Source organism: Acomys russatus, chromosome 24 (genome assembly GCF_903995435.1).
Source record: "Acomys russatus chromosome 24, mAcoRus1.1, whole genome shotgun sequence".
Classification (NCBI taxonomy): Eukaryota; Metazoa; Chordata; class Mammalia; order Rodentia; family Muridae; genus Acomys; species Acomys russatus.
This window is the reverse complement of record NC_067160.1, coordinates 57,448,851-57,474,108: the sequence shown is the minus strand read 5'-3', so window position 1 is coordinate 57,474,108 and position 25,258 is coordinate 57,448,851. Positions and strand designations below refer to the sequence as shown.

Here is a 25,258-nt window from a genome sequence, read left to right as displayed (position 1 = left end):
CCTGTCGGGAGGGTGCACCAATGCCCTTCCCCCAGAGGTTTAGAGGAACAGAGTCTCTCCCTATCCTTGGAAGAATCAAGTCCCAAAATATTAAGGACTATGGGTAAGGACTTACAGGCACGCGCACGCGCACACAGGCGTGCACGGCACATTCCATCATGTTAAAATACACTCAAGAGTGCAGGCGCACGTGGTGATAAGAACTCCCCTCTAGCCTTCCCAGGTCAGCTATTGCAGGTCTGGGACCACACGGATGGGAGTTCCTGGGTCGCTGTCCGCTAATGCACGTGCACACACCCTAGTGGTCGCGCGCGCGCGTGCCTAAAGCATTCACGCCAACGCAGGCGCGCCCGTCAGGAGGCGCGCGCTCGACTCGGCGTCAGGAAGCGGGGGCGGTGGGAGGGGTAGGACGCGTAGGTCCCGCTTATGACTCCGCAGCTGCCGCAGTCGCCGCAGCATCGGGACCAGTCGCGCAGCCCGCGCTGCGGTCCTTTCCGCCCTTTCCGCGCGGGTGTTCGAGCGGCGCCAAACACGCTTCAGCACCTCGGACAGCGTCCGCCGCGCTCGCCCCTGGCTCCCGGGGGACCCGCGGGTGCTTGACCGCGCAAGCGGCCCGCGGGTCGTAACACCGCGAGGTCGTCGCACTCGCGCCACCCAAAGCCAGGCCTGCCGTGCCCGGAGCTCATGAGCACCATGCACCTGCTGACATTTGCCCTGCTTTTCTCCTGCTCCTTCGCCCGCGCCGCCTGCGACCCCAAGATCGTCAACATCGGCGCGGTGCTGAGCACGCGCAAGCACGAGCAGATGTTCCGCGAGGCCGTGAACCAGGCCAATAAGCGACACGGCTCTTGGAAGATACAGCTCAACGCCACCTCTGTTACCCACAAGCCCAACGCCATACAGATGGCCCTGTCAGTGTGTGAGGACCTCATCTCCAGCCAGGTGACCACTAACTGCTTCCCCTTTCTCCTCCTCCTCCTTCTCCTCCTCCGTCATCCTCCCACTGTCCCAGTTTCATTCGATCCTTCCCTGGTCCTTCTCCGTCTCCTTCCCTGACCATTCCAAGCCAACTGGCACCTGGAGAGGCCTGGAGCAAACATCTGTGTCTGCCGTTTCCCTCTGGACTGGTCCTCAGAAGGACCATGTGTGCTGTCATGTGACTGTCGTTAGTAATTTCATCCATCCAGTTAGTGTGGGTCTAGACATTCTGGGCACATGATGGAGGAGCACTTCAGGGCACTGACTGGGTGAGACCTGGGGCCATCTTTGTTCCTTTTCTTACCTCTCATCCCTTCCCCCATTCATGGGTCTGCAATGGATGGCCCGGGGTGCCAGAGCAAGCAGGCTCTGCAGGGGTGGGAAGTGAGGATTGCGCATGCCAGAGACACCATGGCACAGCGTGGGAGGACATGTGGCTGTTGAAGCTGTCCGCCCCTGGCTGAACTGCCTCTTGAATTCCAATGAAGCTACGAGGGTCACTGCAATGCACCAGTTTATGTAAGAAGATCATGGGGACGGGGACTGTGCCGAGGCTGTTCATACATGCTCTTCAAAGGACATTTACGTGCATGAACATGTCTGCTCACATGCGTGTTTATGCACCGGCATGCACTGCATCTCAATATGACGCAATCAACCACACCTGCTCACTCATATACATTTGCACATCCATGGACACACCGCTTTGTATGCTCAATGCATATAGCAACCTTGATTCCATCATCGTAGACAATATATAAACATGGCCATGTCGATGCGTATAGTGCATACGTGTTCCAGCATGTGTTCATGAACTCCTACCTAGTCACATACAGGCCTGCATACACCTATGTGGCCTCACGGGTGCAGGCTGGGTATCGTGGTGGGGGCGGGGAGAACCAGTCCTCACATCCCAGAGTTTTGCTCAGAAACTTGTCCCTCTCCTCAGTTTATAAGAGGTGAGCCATGGCAGAAAGGGGATCTGATCTGCCAACTCTGTGTGCATGCGTGTGTGTGTGTGTGTGTGTGTGTGTGTGTGTGTGTGTGTGTGTGTGTGTGGTGTGTGTGCATGTCTTCTATATCCCTGGGGTGATGCTCAGTGCTGCCCCCTCTTTGCAATGGCTTTACCATCAGAGCACAGTGGCTTGGCTCATTCTCCTGTCTCTTGGATATGTGGGACCATGTGCACAAATGGCACCATCTGGTGTGTTGGTCTAGTTCTTGCTACTTCTGGACCTCAAACCCTAGTACAATGTCCATCCCAGCCCACGGAGCTGACCCCGACTCCTGTATCCGCAGGTCTACGCTATCCTAGTTAGCCACCCGCCGACCCCCAACGACCACTTCACCCCCACCCCCGTCTCCTACACAGCTGGCTTCTACAGGATCCCCGTTCTGGGACTGACTACCCGAATGTCCATCTACTCTGACAAGGTAAGCCTGGCCACCGGACTCAGACCCACAGGTAGCTCCAGGGTCACACAGCTGAGCCAGGTGGATTGGCACTGGGCATTGCTTCCAGGTGGGGTGGGATGCTTAGGCTACAGGCTGCCCTTGAGGGACCTTGGGATACTCACGCACAACCACACATGCATACCCCACACTGACTCTCAGATATTGGTACATGAGTTACCCATACTGACAATTCAGTCACATACATTAACACGCTTTGGGAAGAAGAGAGCTTCGTGAGCTAGAAAACAGGTTTTGCATTCAACAGTGAAAGAGTTGCAGAAAAGCACTCAGGGTAGGCAGGAGTGCCATGGACCCCAGCCTTGACAACTGAGGTGCACATAGGAGATGGTAGGCAGGGCACACAGAACAGGCAGCTTGCGACAGGAGGCCCCGTGGCCTCAGGGACTAAAGGGTCCCAGCTCAGCATTCTGGAGAGCTCGTGGCCCAAAGGCTGGGATACCCTCCGTGCAACTGGTCCTAAGAGCTGAAGAGTAGCTACTGGGTTATAGGAAACCACAGCCCAGAGACATGAGAAACTTGCTCTAGGTCATATGCTCTTTAAATTTTTTGGTGATTTTGTGAGGACCTATCAACTGGGAGGCAATCCAGCCACCCAGTGGCCTAACAGGCCACATAGCCTGTCCCCCCATAATCTGCAGACCCAAGAATCCTGCAGGCATCCACAAGCCTCTTGAGGTCAACCAGCTGGTGCCTGGGATCAGCCAGAGGGCTAGTAGGCCTCCAGGTCTTCCTGCCCAGAGCTAACAGTCCTTGAAAACTCCGCCTTAAGAAAGGGAGACTGGCCATTTAGGTCTAAGCATGTGACAGGTCTGCCCTCTGGAGATGAAAAGGGGACCTGTGGGAGGGCCTCCCCTTAGAGAGCACTGGACTAGGGACCAAGGTGCCTGAACCACACTCCCTATGCACATGAGGAACAGGCTCCCATCCTGTGCTTCTTGGCCATTTTCCCTCTGGGACACCTTCACTCTCGTGTGTATAAGACAGGACTGACCGATAGAGGCCAAGTAGACAGGGACAAACAAGAGGCTGGGAGGCCCCGTACAATTGAAGCAACCTAGAGACTGACCACAGGCAAACTCATTGGGCCTGTGTGGGGCCAAATATCACAGGCACACTCTGTTCCCCTGTGGCTCCAACTCAAAATGAGCCTTCTGCCCAGCACGCAGGCCAGCGAGACCACCCGGAGCCAGTCTGTAATGCAGCCTGTTGCAGAAGCAGTGAACATTCTTTCACTCCAAAACACTGCCCCTGGCCACCAAGAGGGAACTAACTGGTAAAATAAATAAATAAATAAATAAATAACCCAGAAGCCTCAGCAGACCAAGAGCAGTGTGACTCACAGGGATACGGAAGGGGCCATGTTCACCTTGATAGACACAGACCGGCCCTGGCAGCTAGGATATTTTGAGCAGCACAGAAACTAGAAACTAGTGAAGCCACAGCTTCTAGGGCCTGGGAAAACAAAACGTTTATTAGTATATGTAGTTATTTTCCCACCAGTGCCTGGGACAGAACCCAGAGCCTTATGTGTACCAGGCAAATGCTCTACCACTGTACCCCATCCCAAAAGACAATGATTGAGCCTGGGGAGAGCACCCTGAGAGCCCGTTGAGGTCTTCTACTGTTAACGTTTCTAGAGAAGTGTTGGCAAGATGGCAGTCAAGTCAGATTCTTCAAGTCAGGGTGTCGCTGGGAAAATGCAAAGCCTCTCCTCTCACAAGTAAGGGCAAGAGGGAGGTAGTGACCTCATCCGTGGGAAAGGGGAAAGCCTGCTCAGCTTCTCCATCCCACCCACAGAGCATCCACCTGAGCTTCCTCCGCACCGTGCCTCCCTACTCCCACCAGTCCAGTGTCTGGTTTGAGATGATGCGCGTCTACAGCTGGAACCATATCATCCTGCTGGTCAGCGATGACCATGAGGGCCGGGCAGCGCAGAAACGCCTGGAGACATTGCTGGAGGAGCGTGAGTCCAAGGTGAGGCCCTGGCCCTGAAGAGGTCTCATTGAGCAGGAGCAGGCGGGCCATGCCATGTCTGTGGCTCCTTGTGAACACTCTCTCTCCATCCTGCATGCTCAGCACCACTGCGTCTGGCGGCGCCCGCCCCGGCCTGTCCTCGGCTCATTTCACTTGCTTTTGCCATTAGTCGAAATCTCCTTCGTGTCAGTCCCTGCTGCGCGAGGGCTGGACCACCTGGAGCTCCGCAAACACCCCTGTCCCGCTCCCCACCAGCCTTAGGCCTCCCTGCCCCCAGCTGAGGCCCCAGTCAGACTCATAACTCAGGACCTTTTTCTCTTCAGTGCCCCTCTGCCAGACACCATGTCCCATCTGCCTTTTAAGGACACCCTCTACAGAGTCCCTCCCAGGACAGCACTGAGGTCCTTTATCTGCTGGGCTACAATCCATGTCCTCCCAGAGGCTTTATCTTTCTAAAAGCCTGCTGCCTCATGGTTGCCCAGGATCCTAACTGAAGCCCCACTCATCTGCAACCCCATCCCCATTTTGTGCCCCTGCCCTCTCCACCTCCCTCCCACCTCAGGACTGAGCTCTGCATCCCTCATGGGACTGTGTAGACGCCAACGATTCCAGGACACATACACTCCCATCTCAGCCTGGCCTCCACTGTGAGGAACTGCCAGAGACCAGAAGCAGGATTTGGGATGGTGGGGGGGGGGGGTCAAAGTGACCCCTAGGCCCTTTCTTCCCAACACTTACATTCAGCCTAATAAGGATGTGGCCCCTTATCCCTGCTCAGTCCCAGGGCCCAGAGCACCAAGAACCAGGTGGTGCTCTTCAGATAGTATAGAAGAGGAGGCCCAGGCTGGGGAGGGGCCCCAAAGGGCATATGGGGGAGGGAGACGGGTGGGAGCATGTTCTGCCTGCAAAATCATAGCTGGTCTCATCATACTTAGCACCAACCATTGTCCCCCACACCCACGTGCCATAGGCCTCTGGAGGGAATGGAGGGGGGCATGCGGTGGGGGCGGGGCTCGAGGCTAGAGGCAGGCCCAAAGTGAATCCATTATGGTGGTCCATTGAGTCTGGGAAGGAGGGCTGGTTATTAGAACCACAGGCTCCATCTCTCTGAAAAGTCCCACTCCTGATCAGCATCTGGCAGGTTGCTGCACAATTCTACCGTGTCCATCCTAGACACATACTACCAACATGCTCATCAGCCTGAGCCCTGAGCACCCAACGGCCTGCTCACACACTCACAAGCACACAGACACACACACACACACACACACACACACACAGTTATTCAGTTCCTGGATATTTGAGTGGCACACCACACCTTTCGTAAAGACAGGCCTCACTCACTCATCTCCATATGCCTCTGCTCTGCGCAAGAGGATCACGTACAAGTGCTTCCTCGTGCAAGCGTACCTGCTCACCCTTGCTTGTAACCACAAGCTTACACACCTGCATGTGCACTCGAGGACACTACACACCACACACACACACACACACACATGCATGCATGCACACACACATGCATGCACACACGCATGTGCTTATGCTATACTGCCCTTCCCTCACAGACTGTCACAGGTTTACCTTCTTTGAATGTGACAGGCATGTCACACTTGCACACATACATACACATCGGATCACACTCAGTCTCAGACACAAATGTGGGCATTTGGGTGTGAGCATACCAGTTAGTGAGAAGAGGACCCCTTCGTCTCCAGAGAGCAGGAGGGAGGCCAAGGGGGGGAGGAGTGGGAGGGTCACTCAGGACTGATGTGGGTGGGGGTGGGTACTGCTGGGACCACACGGCAGGTGCATGACAGGGGCGGGGGTGGCAGGCGGGACCCCCAGGGGTGGTGGACAGGGCCGCACTCTCTCCTGAAAGTGACTGTTTCCAAGAGCATAGCCCCGTGGCAGGGAGCCTCCGTGGCCCTTGCCCCCCACCGTGTCCCTTCCACCCTCAGATCTCTACCCCAGCCCCAAGCCCCACCCGGGTCTCGGTGTTTGCGAGCTCCAGGTACGTGCCCGTCTGCAGACGTGCCGAGGAGGTGGTGTGATTGCTTTAGCGCCGTCATTTTCAACCGTTTATAATCTTCTTCTGTGTCTGCATATTTTCTCTGTGCACATTATTCATCAGAGTAAAAAAAGGAACTATGAAAACCTCGACCAACTGTCCTATGACAACAAGCGCGGACCCAAGGTATATATGCATGGACGTGCACGCCACCCACCGACTAGCGAGTCCCGGCCTGCGGTGCCTCAGCCACTGGGTGCTATCTGGCCCCACCGCGCTGAGCCGAGCCGCAGGCCTGAGTAGTGAGGAGAGACAGATGGTTAAGGCAGGCAGCAGGCAGGCAGGAGAGAGGGCAGGGGTGGGCGGTGTGGGTGCCCATGGCCCACCCGCCGTGACCCTGGCCGGCATCCTCAAGACAAGCTCGGCCACAGGAGGCGCTGCTCTGGGAAGTGCATGCGAATCTCCAGGTCCGCCAGGGTTTCTTAGCGGAACCCAGGGAGGGAGCCTGCCCACCTGGTGACGTCAGAGTCTGGGCCGCTCCTATAGGAGCAAGAAGGAATCAGGTCTGAGCTGAGCTCTCTCACGGTTTTGGAAAAAAGTCAACCCCGTCTCTGTTCCCAGTTGCATTCCAAAACTTCTATTTCCTGTTCGCTGCACGTCTCTTTCTAAGTCTCGGTCCACTTCAGCTTGCATGCTCAGTGCAAAAATAAGGACAGGAGTAAGATGGAGAGAGAGAGACCTGAAGAAAGCATAAAGAAAGGCGAGCTGAGAGCGAGTACAGGACACCAAGCAGGCTGAAGAAAAGACAGACAAGCAAGGCCAGGCCAGCAAGGAGGAGCAAGGAGGCAGGTGCACAGTGCAGGTGGCAAGGACAGGCCACAGCAGCTCTAGCTAAGCTGCCTCGGGGTTCCTAGCAGCTTTGGCCCCACTCTTGCCACTGAGGCACGATGTTACCTTTCCCAGCCACCTGCTAATGCTCCCGCTCACACCACAGGCGGAGAAGGTGCTGCAGTTTGACCCGGGAACCAAGAACGTGACGGCTCTGCTGATGGAGGCGCGGGAACTGGAGGCCCGGGTCATCATCCTGTCTGCGAGGTGAGTAGGCTGGGTTCCTCCTCATCACATCACTGTGACTCTTGTCTGTGGCACAAGTGCACCACTGGGCTTAAGTCTGGGACACTATTGAGAAAAATGAGCTCCAATTTGAAAAAAAAAAATCTTCACTTGGAGAGCTGGCCCATCAGTAAGAACACTAGGTGAGGACTAGGGTTCGATTCCCAGCACCCACAAGTAGTAGTTCACAACTGTCTGTAACTTCACTTCCAGGGAACCTGGCACCATCACACAGACATCCACACAGGAAAACACCAATGACATAAAATTAAAATAAATAAATCTTTTTAAAAAATCCACCAAGAAGAGCTGTACCCCATCCCACCCCACCTTCCTCCTCACAAGGAGCCTAGCCAACTCCTTATCCCATGTGCCCCTCCCTGGGCTCTCTCTTTTTTGCAGTTGCATACAACCATTTGCCCTAAACTCAGCTTTGGGGGTGGGGGTGGGGTTGGAGATACAATGCTAAGAAGCCCTGAGCCTGGGAGACATAGCTGTGTAAATATCCCCAGGGCTGAGGACAGAGAAGGAGCCCAGCCAAGTGCAATGCAGGTGTGCAGGCGAGCCCAAGGTCCCAGACCGCTGATGGGGACTTGTGAAAAACAGGCTGGTCCTACATAGGGCCTGCCTCCCGTCCCATTTCGACACTGTGAAAGTGGACACAGCAAAACCTCTCTGTTTACAAACGATTAGGTTTTCCGGTAAAGGGAAAGACTAGAACCTAAGACCCATGGAGAGGAAAAAATGAGAAGGGTAGGATGGCAGAGCTACTAACAACAGAGTGGTGCAGGTGGGTCCAGTCTGTAGTCAGCACAGCTCTGCTGGGCTCCAGTAGAGTGGAGGAAAAAAACATCATGGTCACCCAGCTCGGAGGAAGGTACCCCAAATCCTGCTGTCCTACAGACAGGAAAGGGCAGGATAGATATCTATGTGCCAGAGGCACGCAGCCCATTGCCTACAGGTTTTAGGTGTAGGCAGGACAACAGGACTCAGCTTGGAAAGCAAACGGCAGGACTCGGACTACTGTCCAACTCTGAGGAGGGCAGTGGTCAGATGCTCTGAGGGTGACAGTGGTCGGACGTGGGATTGAATGATGTCCTTAGCTTCAGCAGTTCCTCCAGGAGCATCAGCAAGCACGTGCCAATCGCCCCACTACCACTGCACACACGTGCACTGTGGGAGGGCAAAGCTACACTGCAGTCATGGGCCATTTGCCTTTGCTATTTATTCATCCACCTCAGTGGGTTAATCCACCTCAGTGGTTCTCAGCCTTCCTAACCCTGAGACCCTTTAATATGGCTCCTCACGTTGTGGTGACCCCAAATCACACAATTATTCCATTGCTGCTTCATAACTGTAATTTTGCTAATTACAAATCATAATGTAAATATACGATATTCAGGATATCTGATACACAACACCCTCCCCAAGGGGTCTCGACCCACAGGTTGAGAGCAGCTGCTTCTAACTGCATCCTCTGAGGTAAGGGATAGTTCAGGGCTCCCAGAGAGTGGATGAAAAATACACGCAGATGAGGCTCAGTTGATAGCACACTTACCTAGTGTGAACAGTGCCCCCTGGGTCCCATCTTCAGCACCACAGAGGAGCAGGAATGATGGTGCACACCTGTAACCCCAGCCCTCAGGGCCGGAGGATTAGGAGTTCAGGATCATTCTCAACTACTTGGCAAGTTCAAGGCCAGCGTTTGAGACCCTATCAGAGGGAGGGAGGAAAAGAGGAAGGCGTGTTTGGGGGGGGGAGTAGGGAGGGAGAGAGAAATGTGTCCAGAAAAGAAAGCAGGGCAGAAAAGGTCCTTGGAAGGCAAGCCCAGCCCAGGTTGCCCAAGGAACAGTGCCCTCCCCTCCTGTTTTTTTGATTATTTAGACTTCTCATCATAGGGCTTGAGAGAGATTTATTCAATTGGGATAAAAGAATGTTCAGGATGGTGGGTCAAGCAAGAAGACTTTCTTGAGGTCAATGCTACTTAGGGAAGCCACTCTCTTTAAGAATACCTATCCAACTACTTGGCTCCTTTGGAATGGGCAAAGCCAAACAGACCTGCTCGACTTCTGTGTTATAGTGAGGGTGAACAGGACGCAGGGCAGAGGACAGCCACTCATGGAATCCCAGCAGAAGAGTGGACACTTGCCACTTCCAGGCCAATAATTTCCAGTACAACCCACTGTAGCTGAAGGGAGTCTCCTTTCTCTTGGGACATTGGGTGAGAAGGGCCTCCCTCATGTTGATGACCCAAGGGCTAAAGACAGGCTTGTCAGACACGCCTCTATGAAAGAAGTCAGCAGCAGAGCAGTCATGGGAGAGAGAGGTACCAGCGTGACTATGAGAGTGGACACCTCCCCCCAGCGCACTGAGCACACAGCACGCACGCACACGGCATTCACATACAAATATACACATGTTACCATGCACCGTGTTTGTGCCGTTTATATCCTTACCCATCATGTGAACAGACTGCATGTTACATGCACACTGAGTTATAGCCACACTCCGCACTGATTTTTAAGCCCTGAAGAGCCCGTGGAGCCTAAAGCTTACACATGTTAAGTGAGTGAGGATCCACAGCTGAGCAACAGCCCAGCCCTCCTCACATTTCGGCTCCCTCCTCACGACGAGGGTTAAGTTGTTTTTCAGACTTCGTTGGTCTATAGGATACACAGCATTCCTTTCCAAAACTCTTCATCTTTATTGTCTTCACATTGTCTCTGTTGGTACCACTGTTTCCATAAGAAGGTCTGGCGAGGCTTCACGATTGAGCAGACCTTCTGTCTATCACCATTTCGTTGATCACAACCATTCCACCAAGCGACATTGTGTTGGGAAGATGGGCTTCTCCGTCAGGTTTGGCGGCTGACATCAGACGCACTCTTTGACATGTGTGGTCCTGGGCGGGTTCTTCCACGTTCAGTGCACAGCACCCCTCCCCCCATCGTGTATTGTTTTTGTTTTGTTTATTTTGAGACAGGGTCTCTCTAGGTCCTTGAACCTGCTGTGTATTCCAGGCTGGCCTTGAACTTGTGGGGATATGCCTCTACCTCCCAAGGGGTGGTATTAAAGTCAGATGTATGACATTTGGCCCTGACATATATAGGATGAAGTACTGCCTGGGTTGTTGGAGGGGTTTTTTTGGTGTTTTGGTTTTTTGGGGTTTGTTTTTTGTTTTTTTAGTGTAGCTTACATGACCAACAGCATAGTCATTTAGAGCATTTCTTTTGGTTGATTAATCATTGTGAAAGTTGGGAGCAGGCTTCTGGGGGGTTCTCTTGGGTATGAATCATCTGGTGTAAAAATAACCCAGTAAGGGCTGTAGAGATGGCCTAGGGCTTGCAGAGCACCCACAGTTACTCACAACCATTCCTAACTCCAATTCTAGGAGATCCGGCACTGTCTTCTAATGGCCGCAGGCACTAGGCACTTGTTTGGTGGACATATATGCACGGGGGTTATACTAATACACAGAAAACAAGCTAAACGTAAAATAAAGATTTTAAAAAAATACCCAGTATCAGGTAATCCACTTGGCTTCACTGTATCTCCCGAACATGTGCTGCAGAAGCCACGTGCCAGGCATGGTTGGACCCTGAGTGGAAGTCTGACACATTTGGGAGACGCGGCAGACCCTAGGCCCATCGTTATGACCTGGGAGACACAGCCTCAGGGGACAAGGCCCCCTGTTTTGCTGTCCACAGAAATTACTTCTAAGGACACCTGAAGCACTAAGGACCATATGTCCCTGCTAAGTGAGGCTTGTCCTAGTCAGGGGGACTAGCTACGGTGAGAGTGGTTTCTCAGAGGAGAAACCACTAGTATCTTCAGGATGCTCAGCTCACTGGATGCGGGGAGGGCACTGGATCCTATTGGCATCTCCTCCGCCCAAAGCCCTGGCCTTGTCATTTTACATCCTTGAGCATAGAGGTCCACAAGGCCTGTGGCTTGTCTAGAGCTCACTGTGTCACAGGTGCTGGAGTGCACTATCCAGGCACGGACCCTACTCTACCACTTACCATTACTGTACCCCAAATGCCTTCTCTGTAAGGATGCTGAGATGGTTCCCAGCGTAGTATCTGGAGCACAGCGCAAGTGCCCAACAGTGAGCCATCATTATCCTGCATCCTAAAGGCAGCAGACTAGCAACTGGAAAGGCCCCGGGTGCAGCCTCGCCCCTCCTGGGCAGACATCCGGGCCTGGCTGCAGGAAGGGTTGTGGGCATAGGCACGCTCCCCAGAGCGTAGGGAGAGGCTGTGACCGGGGGTAGGGAGAGAGCTGGAGTCCTGGCTTGTCACCCGGGTCTGCCCCACAGCGAGGACGACGCTGCCACCGTGTACCGCGCAGCCGCGATGCTGAACATGACCGGCTCCGGGTACGTGTGGCTGGTGGGGGAGCGCGAGATCTCGGGGAACGCCCTGCGCTATGCTCCTGACGGTGAGTGCTGGGCTGTGGGGTTGCTTGGGCCCGGAGGGCTGTCCAGGCTCTAAGCTGCGGGGGTCCTGCAGGCATCATCGGCCTGCAGCTCATCAACGGCAAGAACGAGTCGGCCCACATTAGTGACGCCGTAGGCGTGGTGGCCCAGGCAGTTCACGAGCTCCTGGAGAAGGAGAACATCACTGACCCGCCGCGGGGTTGCGTGGGCAACACCAACATCTGGAAGACAGGACCGCTGTTCAAGAGGTAGGCGGGGTTGCTCTCAGGAAGTGGGAGGAGTCACTGTAAGGCGGTGGGATGGGCTGGGTAGTTTTAGTTTGCCCGAAATAGGGTTTCTGTGTGTAACTGCCCTGGCTGTCCTAGACTCGCTTTGTAGACCAGGCTGGCCTTGAATTCACAGAGATCCGCCTGCTTCTGCCTCCTGAGTGCTGGGATTAAAGGCGTGCGTCACCTCGCCCGGCTGTTATTATGCAGAGGTTCACTTTGCCAAGGGTGGTGCAGCAGAACTTACCTAGGACGTCACCTCCGCCGCCTGCCCATAGCCTAGCACTGCATCTTCTGTCTTTACTATGATAATCCTTTCCACTGTCACTGAAGTTGTGGCAGCCTCCACTTCTCCACCCCGTCCTGTCCACACTGCAGAGGTGTGTAGGGCCTTCACTCCCCGAGGTGCCCGGGGCCCCAGAAGGAAGTTCTTGCTGCAGATGGGACCTGGGACCTTCTAGGAACAGAGAAATTCAGAGTAGGCATCCATAGACGCTATGGATTCAAGGTTGACCAAAGGAACGGCTGCAGAATTAACTCCAGAGCCACTGGCCACAGCTTCCCAGGCATCCGTGCAGCTACAGGCTGCACACACATGCCAGTGAATGCACACAGAAACTCAAAGCACAACATGACATATTTACACCGCAAGAGCACACTCACAGGGGTGACCCCTACAGTTGAGCTGCAGGCACATGAGCTTGTGGATATATGCTCCAGTGAGCAAACGTGCAGCTAAGTAAGGCACCCAGTGGCTAGAACTAGGTGCAGGCTCCATCTGTTTCCCCCATTTGATGGCCAATGGACCCGAGGTCCTCCGGGCTTCTACCTTCCCTGCAAACCAGGATATCCGCTGGTCATATGTCCTAGTCCGGAGAAGCCTTTGACATGGGGCCTGGCACCTCTCAGATACAAGAGCTGTGCTGCCCATCTGGTGCTGGCAGGAATCTGCCGTGTCCTCCACTCCGCGTAAGGAGCTGCCATCTGCTTCTCTTCCCTTTTTTGACACTAGGGCAGAAGCGGTGGGAGCGAAGGCTGCACAGAAGCCAGCAAGATAGACGTTCTCAATAGGTCTAAACTGCCCTCTCTTCCCAGGGTGCTGATGTCTTCCAAGTATGCGGATGGAGTGACCGGCCGTGTGGAGTTCAATGAGGATGGGGACCGGAAGTTTGCCAACTATAGTATCATGAACCTGCAGAACCGCAAGCTGGTGCAAGTGGGCATTTACAATGGCACCCATGTAGGTGGGGGTCATGAGGGGGTGGGGGCTGGGGCCTTAGGGTCCTGGGGCCAAGACCCCTGCGTGGCCACCCTCCATCTCATACTCCCACCCCCAGGTCATCCCAAATGACAGGAAGATCATCTGGCCAGGAGGAGAGACAGAGAAGCCTCGAGGGTATCAGATGTCCACCAGACTAAAGGTGGGGCACCCCAGTTGGCATACCCCAACATTCCCATCCCAACACTTCATCTACCTCTTCAGGCCAGGAGGAAAGGGGGTGAGGTCACAAATGAAGGAAGGGCAGAATGGTCTGCCGTCACCTAGTTCTGGCACACACAGCACAGGAAGCAGGAGTCTAGATGGAGGAAGAAGCAGCCATTTCTATCTGACAGACTCTCTAGCACTTTATTCTGGCCTGACTCTAGCAAAGTCTGAGGAAGAACTGAGTGGTGAGGGTAGAGAGGCAGCAGCAGGTACTCTGAGCCTCGATGCAGAGTTTAGCTTAGAACTTACTGTCCTGAGTGTCCCATTTCTCCTTGGGCACCCAGGAACCCCCTCCTTGAGCTGGACTCCCTCCTGCATAGCTTGTTTCTGTCTTCAGCCTGATTTATACATTCCCTGGGTTCATCCCATGGGCCCTTTCCTCTGGCTAAAGGCTCTTCTGAGAATTCCTCTTCCCTCTTCATGCTGAGTCACACCACACCCAGCTCTGACATCACAAACCACCACACACCTAGCTAACCTTCCTTGTGTCACCCACCATCTCAGCCCTGCTAGCATCCGAACTCACCTCTGGGGCCCGCGGTCTCACTATTGAGTGAGTTCCTGCTTCCATTCCTCACAAGGCGGTGAGAGTGTCTCCCTGCAAAGCCGATGTGATCTCTCTTTGCGGCTCTGGTGCCCGATGCTGAAAAGTCTGAGCACTCTGGGAGGTAGTGGTGTGCCCCTTTAATGCCAGCACTCCAGAGGCAGAGGCAGGTGGATCTGGTCTACACAACTAGTTCTAGGACAGCCAGGGCTATAAAATAAAACCCTGACTCAAAAAACCAAAAGGGGGAAAAAGCTGAAAGCCAAACATCAATAACCAAGGGACCCATTAAGATACAGATGGGGCTAGAGAGATGGCTCAGTGGATTGGAGCACTAGCTGCTCTCCTAGAGGTCCTAAGTTCAATTCCCAGCACCTACATGGTGGCTTGTGGCCATCTATACTGGAATCTGATGCTCTCTTCTGTCAGGCAGGTGTACATGCAGGTAGAGCATTCATCTAAAAAATAAATAAATACAATCTTAAAAAAGGAAAAAAACAAAACAAAACCAAAAACAAATCAAATAAAAAAATCCCACCAAAGTGCAGATGGCCATTAATAATGTTTCTGGCCTCACTAATTTGTTACATTTTATTTTATGTGGATAAGTGTTTTGTCTGCCTGTGTACCATGTGTGTGCCTGGTACCCACAGAGGTCAGAAGAAAATATTGGGGCCCCCGTAACTGGAATGGGTGGCTGTAGGCCACCGTGTAGGTGGCACGAACAGAGCCTGGGTCTTCTGTAAGAATGTCAAATGCTCTTCACTGCTGACACATTTGTCTAACCCCATCACTGATATTTTTTTTGACAGCACTAGCATATAGACTTATATGATAAGAAAAAATATGGCCCTGTCCCCTTGCCTTCACTCTCCCTTCTCAAGACTCCCAGCAGAGGCTACCTCCTCCACGGTGTGTCACCACTCCATGCCTTGTTGTCCAGTCCTGCCTGGGCTGCCTACCCCTCTGCTCTCCACAGCAACTGCCTGTGTTCCACTCCAGAATCCCCCAACTGCCAGGCTGTGGCCCTAGAGAGCAGGAAGGGGAGAATGTCAAAGCTGAAGTCTGGGCTGAGGAGGCAGCCTTGGAAAAGAAGCATTAACTGGGTAGGGAGAAGCACCACTTTAAACCCAGCACCTTGGAGGCAGATGAGGGAGAATCAGTAGGTTCAAGGTCATCCTCGGCTACATAGCAAGTAGGAGGCCAAGCTGGATTATATGAGCCCCTTTCCAGTTGTTGCTGCTGTTGTTGTGGTGGTGTTTGGTTTGGTTTGGTTTATTTGATTTGTTCACTTCCATATTGCTGTTCATCATCAAAGGAAGTCAGGACAGGAGCCCAAGCAGGGCAGGAACCTGGAGGCAGGAGCTGATGCAGAGGCCATGGAGGAGTATTGCCTACCAGCTTGCTCCTAATTAAGCAAATACCCTATAGGCTTGTCTACACACCTGACTTTATAGAGGCATTTTCTTTTTTTCTTCATTTTGAATTAATTAATTAATTTACTCTTCTTTTGTATATTATATCCTGACTGTACTTTTTCTTCCCTCTATAAAGCCCTTAAAAAAAAAAGAAAAGAAAAACTGGGTGCAGTGGCACATGAACTTGGGAGTCAGGTGAATTACTGTGGGTTTGAGACTAGCCTGGTCTACAAAGCAAACCTGGGATAGTCAGGGCTACACAGAGAAACCATGTCTCAAAGAACCAAAAAAAAAGAAAGAAAGAAAATGCCAGGCAATGGTGGCACACGCCTTTAATCCCAGCCCTCAGGAGTCAGAGGCAGGTTCCAGAATAGATGGGGGTACACAGTGAAACCCTGTCTTTAAAAAAAAAAACAAAAAAGAATGGATGAGCCAGGCCTGGTGGCCCACGCCCGTAATCCCAGCACTCAGGGACACAGAGGCAGGCAGAGAGGCAGAGTTCAAGGCCAGCCTGGTCTACAAAGCAAGTCCAGGACAGCCAAGGATACACAGAGAAACCTTGTCTTGAAAAAAAAAAAAAACTAAACTAAACAAAACAAAACCAAAACCAAAAAGAAAGAATGAATAAATGAATGAATGAAAAAAAGAAAGAAAAAGAAAAAAAGCTGGAGGAAGTAGCATACACCTTTAAGATGCAGAGTTGGGTGGATCTCTGTGAGTTCCAGGCCAGAGGTACATAGTAAGGCCCTGACTAAATATATATACATATATTTATAAATATCCCAATGAGTAGCATGAATTTGGATCCCAGCACCCATGTAAAAGTCTGGCCATGGCTGCACACTGTACTCATCCTAACCCTGTCATCGGTGGAAGGAGGGGATAGAGGCAGGCATATCACTAGAGCTTGCTGACTAACCAGCCTAGCCAATTACTGTGCTCCAGGCTTAGTGAAGACTTGTCGAGGAAGAGGAGGAGGATGGGGCTGGAGAGATTGCTCAGTGGCTCAAGCCTCAGTACCCATGGCAGCTAACAACCATCTGTCTATGCAGTTTCAGGGGATCCAGTGTTTTTTCTGGCATCTGTGGACACTGTATGTACCTGGAGCACAGATGTATATATAAAGTCTTTAAAATAAAGTAAGAGGCAGAGGCAGGCAGATCGCTGTGAGTTTGAGTCTACAAAGTGAGCCCAGGACAGCCACGCCTACACAAAGAAACCCTGTCTTGAAAAACAAAAACAAAAACAAACAAACAAACAAACAAACAAAAAGAGGCTAGAGAGATGGGTCAGAGGTTAAGAGAACTAGCTGCTCTTCCAGAGGTCCTGAGTTCAATTCCCAACAGCTACATGGTAGCTCACAACCATCTAGCATGTGATCTGATGCCCTCTTCTGGCCTGCAGGGGTACGTGCAGGCAGAGCATTGTATACATGATAAATCTTAAAAAAAAAAAAAAAGGTAAAATAAAATAGGAACTGGAAAGGTATCCTCTCACAGGTTAGGATCCTTTGCTGCTCTTCCAGATTAATTCCAAGCACCCACATGGTAATTTACAATCATCTGTAATTTCAGTTCAGGGAATCTGACGCCTCCTTCTGATTTCTGTTGGCTCCTGTATGTATGTGATACGTACACATACACTCAGGCACACACACATAAAATAAAACAAATAGTAAATATTTAAATAATAAGTAAGGCTGGGCGTGGTGGCGCGTGCCTTTAATCCCAGCACTCGGGAGGCAGAGGCAGGCGGATCTCTGTGAGTTCAAGGTCAGCCTGGTCTACAAAGTGAGTCCAGGACAGTCAAAGCAACACAGAGACCCTGTCTCAAAACCCTCCCCCAAAATAAATAAATAATAAATAATATTAACAGTGATAGAGGAAAACACCTGACCTCTGGCCTCCATGTGCACTTGCACACATGCATGAATACACAGGAACACAAACATACATGTAAGCATACAAGGATCAGAGACTTAAAGCTACATGCCAGTGGAGGCCAGGGTGGCTTTGGCAAGGATTGGTCAGAGAGAGTTCCTGGTACACACTTACTACACAGTAGTACTGTGATAGACTGATGCATAAACTTGGACCTGAGGAAAAGGGGCCACCAGCGAGGACAGCATCGAAGGAGACAATTTTGATGAGTCAGGGAAGATGGCCGGTGAAGTCTGTGCCCCACTTCAGCACCACCCCCCAGACTTGTATCTGTTCCCCAAAAGGCAGCAGGCAGGCAATGCTTACCATGGTGGAAGGATGTGAACTGACCTCTGCAAACCAGTCAGGGAGTTTCCAGGCTTGGGATGTGGTTCAGGCATGGGATTTGAGGCAGAAATGGAGCCGAGGGCTTTCTGTGTGCTGAGAAGACAGCCAAGGGCAGGTGGCCCAGGCTGGTTCTTGTCTTCCCTCCAGATAGTGACAATCCACCAAGAGCCCTTCGTGTATGTCAAGCCCACAATGAGTGACGGGACGTGCAAAGAGGAATTCACAGTCAATGGTGACCCAGTGAAGAAGGTGATCTGCACGGGGCCTAATGACACATCACCAGGCAGCCGTGAGTGCTGGGCAAAGTGTGGTAGGGGATTAGGGCGGCGAAGCCAGGAGCCCACCGTTACTATTCCCTGACTGCCCACAGCCCGCCACACGGTGCCCCAGTGCTGCTATGGCTTCTGCATTGACCTGCTCATCAAACTGGCACGGACCATGAACTTTACCTACGAGGTGCACCTGGTGGCAGATGGCAAGTTTGGCACACAGGAGCGGGTATGGAGTGGATGGCAGGGGCAGGGCCTGGAGTGAAGGAGCTGGTGGGAGGGTAGAGATGTGGGTTGAGATGACTAATTGGAAAGCCCGTGGGTCAGGTGGAGCCTTTTTAGGAGGGGCTTGTTGGTTGGGGCTGGGTGTTAGAGATGAGCTCGTTAATGGAGCACGGGGCGGGGGGCGGGGGGGCGGCGGAGGGGAGAGGCGTTCCTTGTGTGCCAGGACCACGTAATGTAGGAGTTCTTGTCCAAGGAGCTGCGCCCACCCTATCTGCAGCCCCACTGGTTCTGTCCTTTTTGCAGGTGAACAACAGCAACAAAAAAGAGTGGAACGGAATGATGGGGGAGCTGCTCAGCGGCCAGGCCGACATGATCGTCGCACCGCTGACCATCAATAACGAGCGAGCGCAGTACATAGAGTTCTCCAAGCCCTTCAAGTACCAGGGCCTGACCATTCTGGTCAAGAAGGTAGGTACGGACGAGGTGGGGATGAGAGAGGGGAGCGGAAGGTCCGGGCGACACTGACCCCCGCCACGCCCCATCGCCTGCAGGAGATCCCGAGGAGCACCCTAGACTCATTCATGCAGCCTTTCCAGAGCACGCTCTGGCTGCTGGTGGGGCTGTCAGTCCATGTGGTGGCTGTGATGCTGTACCTGCTGGACCGCTTCAGGTGAGCACCAGGCAGAGAGCCCGGACCCCCTCTGTCTACAGGGTGGGCAGAACCAGGCAGGACCCGGCAGAGCTGCCTCTCCCGTCCTCTCTCCCGCCTCCCCTTTGCACTCTGCAGTCCGTTCGGCCGATTCAAGGTGAACAGTGAGGAGGAGGAGGAGGATGCGCTGACCCTGTCTTCTGCCATGTGGTTCTCCTGGGGTGTCTTGCTCAACTCTGGCATTGGGGAAGGTGAGAGGAGGCCCCAGGGCCTGCCTGGCCGCACTCCCTGCTTTCCAGGAGCTGACCCCAGGCTCTGCCCACAGGTGCCCCCCGAAGTTTCTCTGCACGTATCCTAGGCATGGTGTGGGCTGGTTTTGCCATGATCATCGTGGCTTCCTATACTGCCAACCTGGCAGCTTTCCTGGTGCTGGATCGGCCTGAGGAGCGCATCACAGGCATCAACGACCCGAGGGTGAGGCCCTCGGGCTTGGGGGGGAAAGGGTCAAGAGGTTAAGAGGGAATGTCTGTTTCCCATGAGGCCTGGGAGCAGCCATGAGCTGAGGTCTCTGTCCCTACAGCTCAGAAACCCCTCAGACAAGTTCATCTACGCAACCGTAAAGCAGAGTTCTGTGGACATCTACTTCCGGAGGCAGGTGGAGTTGAGCACCATGTACCGGCACATGGAAAAACACAACTATGAGAGTGCGGCCGAGGCCATCCAGGCTGTGAGGGACAAGTGAGCAGGCAGACAAAGGGCCACCCTGGCTGGGTGGGGTGGCAAAGGGAAGTCTGCTCACACGGGAAACACACGTGGAGACTGTCGGTACTGAAGTGTGAGCAGGCGGAGGGTGAACAGGCTAAGTGGGGCTCCTTTGACCCTGCCTCTGCCGGCAGCAAGCTCCACGCCTTCATCTGGGACTCAGCGGTGCTAGAGTTTGAGGCGTCACAGAAATGCGACCTGGTGACCACCGGAGAGCTCTTCTTCCGCTCGGGCTTTGGCATCGGCATGCGCAAGGACAGCCCCTGGAAACAGAACGTGTCCCTGTCCATCCTCAAGTGAGTCACCCTGTGCTGGGACCCTCCTTTTCCTCCTTCCCAGTTCCCCCAGCAGCAGCGCACTACACCGTTCTACCCCAGGCCAACAGCTGTTCAGTAGACACTGACATCATCTTGGGTGGATCCACTCCACCCAAACCAGGCATCACCACCACCACCCCCCCATTGGAGAACCTCTCACTGCCAGGCCAGCCAAAGCTACAGGCCTCCCCCACTCCCAAAGCCCCCTAGCACTACAAGTCTTGTTCCAAGGTGCTGCCTCCTCTGTGAGCCTTGCCCATCCCAATCCTGTCCTTGGCCTCCAATGACTACAAGCTTCCCTCATTCCCACAGCCAGCCCCACTGAGGCTACAAGTCCTGCCTGCTCCCCAGCCTTCTCCTCCCCCCCCCCCCGAGTGTCCTGCACACTTACACAGCCCCATTCCTCGACTCAAGACCTGCCCGTTCCTTGCCCGAGTCCTGCTGCCAGCCCTCCCTTTCCTGTCCCCTTCCCTACCCAGGTCCCATGAGAACGGCTTCATGGAAGACCTGGATAAGACATGGGTTCGCTATCAGGAATGTGACTCCCGCAGCAATGCTCCTGCGACTCTCACTTTTGAGAACATGGCAGGTGGGCTTGCCACGCTGCCCTGATAGCGGGATGGATTCTCTAGGCGCTAGCCTCCGGGCAGGCAGGTGACACACACGGGGTCCTTCACTCACCCAGGGGTTTTCATGCTGGTGGCTGGAGGCATCGTAGCTGGGATCTTCCTGATTTTCATCGAGATTGCCTACAAGCGACACAAGGATGCCCGGAGGAAGCAGATGCAGCTGGCTTTTGCGGCAGTGAACGTGTGGAGGAAGAACCTGCAGGTAGGACAGGCCACCCTCCGAGGCCTGGCGTCCAGGGCCCCGCCAGGCCACGGCCCTGCTTTGTCCCTACAGGCCGTGGCACTGGCTCTGGCTCCTGGGCAGCACTGGTGCTAGGAGCCATGGCCAGGGGCAGTGGTGAGTGTTCCCAAGGCACAGGGGCAGCACAGGCAAGGGGCTGCCTGCGGGTGGTCACCCACTGCCAAGCTGGGCCGAGGGAGGCCGTGCACCCTGCTTCAAGTTCCTACCTGGCCCCTCTGTCTCCAGGGTCACCTACTGGCACCCAGTCCATAGGAAGGCAAGCAGGCAGGGTAAGACCTGCCCACCTGGGTATAGCACGTGAATCCGAGATGCATTTAGCCCTCTATCATCCAAAGTCCTTTGACACCATTTGGGGACCTCTTTTCTTCCCGCGTCTTGCTTTGTGACTCCAACTGAAGTGGGGCTGATCTGCCTCAGGCCACATCCATGTGGATTTGTGGCTAGCAGGGATGAGGCCGCATGTGGGCTGGTCAGATACCACCAGGGAGAAGGACAGGGTGGGCAGTGAGGTTCACGCAGGCCTGAGGACTACCGGCCAACGGTCAGGTTCTGATCCACTTGTCGCTTCTCTTTCTCTGGGTGTCTTCCTGGAGCTGTGTCCTGAGTTGACATTGACATTGCAGAGAGGGCTGTGGGGGGTTGGGGTGGGGGACAGGGCTATTGGAACCCCCACACCTCTCATCCACCCATTCTTGCTTTTGGCCCTACAGGTCCCCAGGGGACCTGGCCACAACTGCCCGGGGCCATGTTGGCCATCAGACTGCAGGCCAGCGTCCCCGGAACTGTCTATCTCTGTCTATCACTCCAATTCCAACTGGACACCTCCCTGGGTCCTTGGCCCCTTCCTGGTGTGTGCCCTCTGGGGTCAGCAGCTTCTGAACAAAAAGGCTGGTGTGGCCTGAGGGGAAACTCTTCCTGTCGTCAGGGGCCCCTCCTCCTCAGGATGCCTCTAAGCCAGGGCCACCCAGGAGCCAGGGAGCCAGGCGGACATCCCAGGAAGAGTGCCATCACAAGGACAGGCCCAACCCTGGGCAGAAGAGGCCACTCTCGAAAGTTCTGGCTGCTGGCCCATCTGTACAGCACAATGAGGCAGGCAGGAGTCAGGGCCTGAGTGGCCGGCCAGGCCTGGCAGCGGCCCCCCCCAAGGAGCAGGCAAGGGCAGGTGTGGCCTCTACCCTTAGCCATCTAATCACTTATACATATTCATTTTAGGATAGAAAGAGTGGTAGAGCAGAGCCCGACCCTAAAAAGAAAGCCACATTTAGGGCTATCACCTCCACCCTGGCCTCCAGCTTCAAGAGACGTAGGTCCTCCAAAGACACGGTAAGGGGGGAGCACCCCAGTCCCGCGTCCCTGACTCCTCCCCTGCCCCATGTCTGTCTCCCTTACCATCCCACCCCTGTCCCCCCCACCACCCACCCTCCACCCATTCAAGGGTGCTGTCCTCTAGAACTCTCCAGAGCTCTCTCCTCAAGCCATCCACTGGTCCTCAGCTTCCCCATGTGTCTCCACGTTAGTCTGCCCACCTCCCCCCCCCCATGCCGTGACCCACACACCATCCGGAAGCCGTGTCATGTTGTCAGTCAGTCAGCCTCACCACCTCTCTGGGCTACCCGAACCGTGGGAACCAGAGTAGCCCCTGTCCCAGGTTGCCCCTGCCAGGAGGCCACGCCACCTCTGTTTCATCCCTGTTTCTCTTGCCTCCACAAGGGGCTCGGTGCCTTCACTCTTGCCCTGCAACAGCCCTGGAGAGTGTAGCTGTGATGTCCCATCACGTCCGTCTGTCTGGCCGCTGGCCCCGCCCCCCAGACACCTGTCTCACCTGTCTCACCAGAGCCATGCGTGTTGCATCTTCCCTGTGGTCTCTGTGTGGGCCGGGGGCTGGGGGCCGGGCCTGGGTCCATCTGGGTGGACGACTGGGGCCTAGCGTTGGCACTGACCTTCCGTCACAGGGAAGACGGCCAGGTGGGGGTGGGGTGGGGGTGGAGCCAAGCCGAACAGGTCTCTGATGGAGATGTGGCAGCAGTGCCCAGATGATCTAAGCATGGATAGGGTGCCCAGGAAAGCCCTGGCCTGAGTACCTAAGGCAAAACTGAGGTTCTCAGAGGGAGCCCCAGAAAGGGGAGGCTAAGACCAGTGCTTCAGCTCAAACCCCCAAGCATTGCCACAAGGCCACTGTCAGAGCTAGACCTTCTACCTGTCCCCTGCCTTGGGGACCAGATACGCATACTCAGAAGAAAGTCTTCCAACGGGTTTCCACTTTGCTAGAGTCACCGTGGTCCTAGCCAGTTCCCCTCTAGCCAGTGGACGATGTCACCCACAAGGAGCTAGTGTCTCATGAGGAATCTGGGTTTGTAGTTAACACCCCCTATGGCCAGGAAGAAAGCCACACAGACAGGATTATGGTACAAAGCAGTCGCAGTTCAAAGCACTAGGGTGCTCCAGAGAGACCCATGAGGCCTGGCTGCTCAGCTCTCTGAGGTCCTTGGTGCAGAAAGAGTGGGTGAGGATTAAGGGTCTGTGGGCTGCACCAACTCAAGGCTCCAGAAGCTGATGCGAACACTATTTCCAGGGTCACCTAGACCAGGGAAAGTGGGCGAGGCCTATGCTACAAGGTCTGAGCCAGAACCCCCACGAGGGGGCGCAGGGGAGGGACAGCAGGGCCGAGGGCGCTGTGGGCTGGAATTTGTGTGTGGAAAAGGGAAATCTGACAGACAAGAATCTGTACCTTTGGGGCCAGGTGGCCAGAGGGAAAAGTACAAAAGTCCCGCAGGTGACAGGCCATTTTCAGTGGGTGCCACTCAGTTTTGGGTCCCCATCTGGAGCTGGCCAGGTACTACTCAGAGACTATATGGTTCCTTTCTGGGGACTTGTTCTCAGTTCAATCTTTACCTGAGCCTCCCAGGGCCCCAGGGACCGGTTCTTCTGGGCCATCTGGAGCTGGCCCCCATCCTGCAGGGTTGACCCCTGGGCATTGCCACTGTGGGCTGGGTGGGGGAGGGCAGCCCAGCTCCCACCCTGTCTCTGGGGCCGGGTGCTGTTCAGAGGGAGGCCTGGGTGGGGGCTCCTTTGGGTCGGGTGGGGTCGGTCCAGCTGCTGAGATCCTCTGCCCCTGTCCTGTGGCCGGTCTGGGCCAGGGCAGCACTGGGCGCTCAGGGCTGGGATCCCCGGTGGCCGGCGGGGCCAGCAGGTATTGATTGTTGGTTCTTATTTATAGAGCACCGGGGGTGGACGCGGCGCTTTGCAAAACCAAAAAGACACAGTGCTGCCGCGACGCGCTATTGAGAGGGAGGAGGGCCAGCTGCAGCTGTGTTCCCGTCATAGGGAGAGCTGAGACGCCCCGCCCGCCCTCCTCTGCCCCTCCCCCGCAGACAGACAGACGCACGGGACAGCGGCCTGGCCCACGCAGAACCCCGGAGCACGACGGGGTCGGGGGAGGAGCACCCCCAGCCTCCCCCGGGCCGTGCCCGCCTGCCCGCCGGTCGGCCGGCTGGCCGGTCCACCCTGTCCCGGCCCCGCGCGTGCCCCCGACGTCGGAGCTAACGGGCCGCCTTGTCTGTGTATTTCTATTTTACAGCAGTACCATCCCACTGATATCACGGGCCCGCTCAACCTCTCAGATCCCTCGGTCAGCACCGTGGTGTGAGGCCCCCGGAGGCGCCCACCTGCCCAGTTAGCCCGGCCAAGGACACTGATGAGTCCTGCTGCTCGGGAAGGCTTGAGGGAAGCCCACCCGCCCCAGAGACTGCCCACCCTGGGCCTCCCGTCCGCCTGCCCTGCTGCCTGGCGGGCAGCCCCTGCAGGACCAAGGTGCGGACCAGAGCGGCTGAGGATGGGCCAGAGCTGAGCCGGCTGGGCAGGGCCACAGGGCGCTCCGGCAGAGGCAGGGCCCTGGGGTCTCTGAGCAGTGGGGTGAGGGGCCTAAGTGGCCCCGGCCGGAGGGGTCTGGAGCAGAAATGACAGCCCCATCCTTCCTCCAGCCACCACCCTAAGCTACAGTGGGGGCCCATGGCCCCAGCTTGCTAGGTCACCGCCCCCCTCCTCCAGCGCCTGCTCTCTGCAACCCGAGTTCCACCTCTCTCTCCTGCAGCACCACCCTCCTAAGACCCTTCCCTATCCCATTTACTGGGCTGGCCCTGACCTTTCCCAGGGCTAGCCCCCACTGCCCTAGTGGCAGTCCTTCCCAGGGGTCCTCTCT

General features: G+C 54.9%; 1 protein-coding gene across 8 annotated transcripts; it reads left to right on the top strand.

Annotated features, from left to right (window-relative positions):
- The first annotated feature begins 404 nt into the window (after positions 1-404).
- On the top strand, positions 405-25,258 carry Grin1 (glutamate ionotropic receptor NMDA type subunit 1). Of its 8 annotated transcripts, none has more exons than XM_051166425.1 (21): positions 405-942; positions 2,278-2,412; positions 4,252-4,428; positions 6,560-6,622; positions 7,431-7,531; positions 11,868-11,989; positions 12,061-12,235; positions 13,349-13,493; positions 13,591-13,674; positions 18,116-18,257; positions 18,339-18,466; positions 18,766-18,930; positions 19,014-19,132; positions 19,250-19,362; positions 19,437-19,585; positions 19,692-19,849; positions 20,008-20,169; positions 20,670-20,779; positions 20,876-21,021; positions 22,273-22,383; positions 24,638-25,258. In XM_051166425.1, exons 1-21 carry the CDS (start codon positions 685-687, stop codon positions 24,704-24,706), a joined length of 2,832 nt encoding a protein of 943 aa, XP_051022382.1. In that variant the 5' UTR covers positions 405-684; the 3' UTR covers positions 24,707-25,258. The 8 variants fall into 8 exon arrangements, with proteins under 8 accessions (XP_051022382.1, XP_051022381.1, XP_051022384.1 ...); XM_051166424.1 differs by lacking the exon at positions 24,638-25,258 and adding an exon at positions 24,278-24,513; XM_051166427.1 differs by lacking the exon at positions 6,560-6,622.

Coding starts and splice junctions, on each gene's coding strand:
- Grin1 (XM_051166424.1), top strand. CDS start 685: ATGAGCACCATGCACCTGCTGACATTTGCCCTGCTTTTCTCCTGCTCC. Junction 4,429..6,559: donor TGGAGGAGCGTGAGTCCAAG/GTGAGGCCCTGG, acceptor ATTATTCATCAG/AGTAAAAAAAGGAACTATGA. Junction 20,780..20,875: donor CACTTTTGAGAACATGGCAG/GTGGGCTTGCCA, acceptor TCACTCACCCAG/GGGTTTTCATGCTGGTGGCT.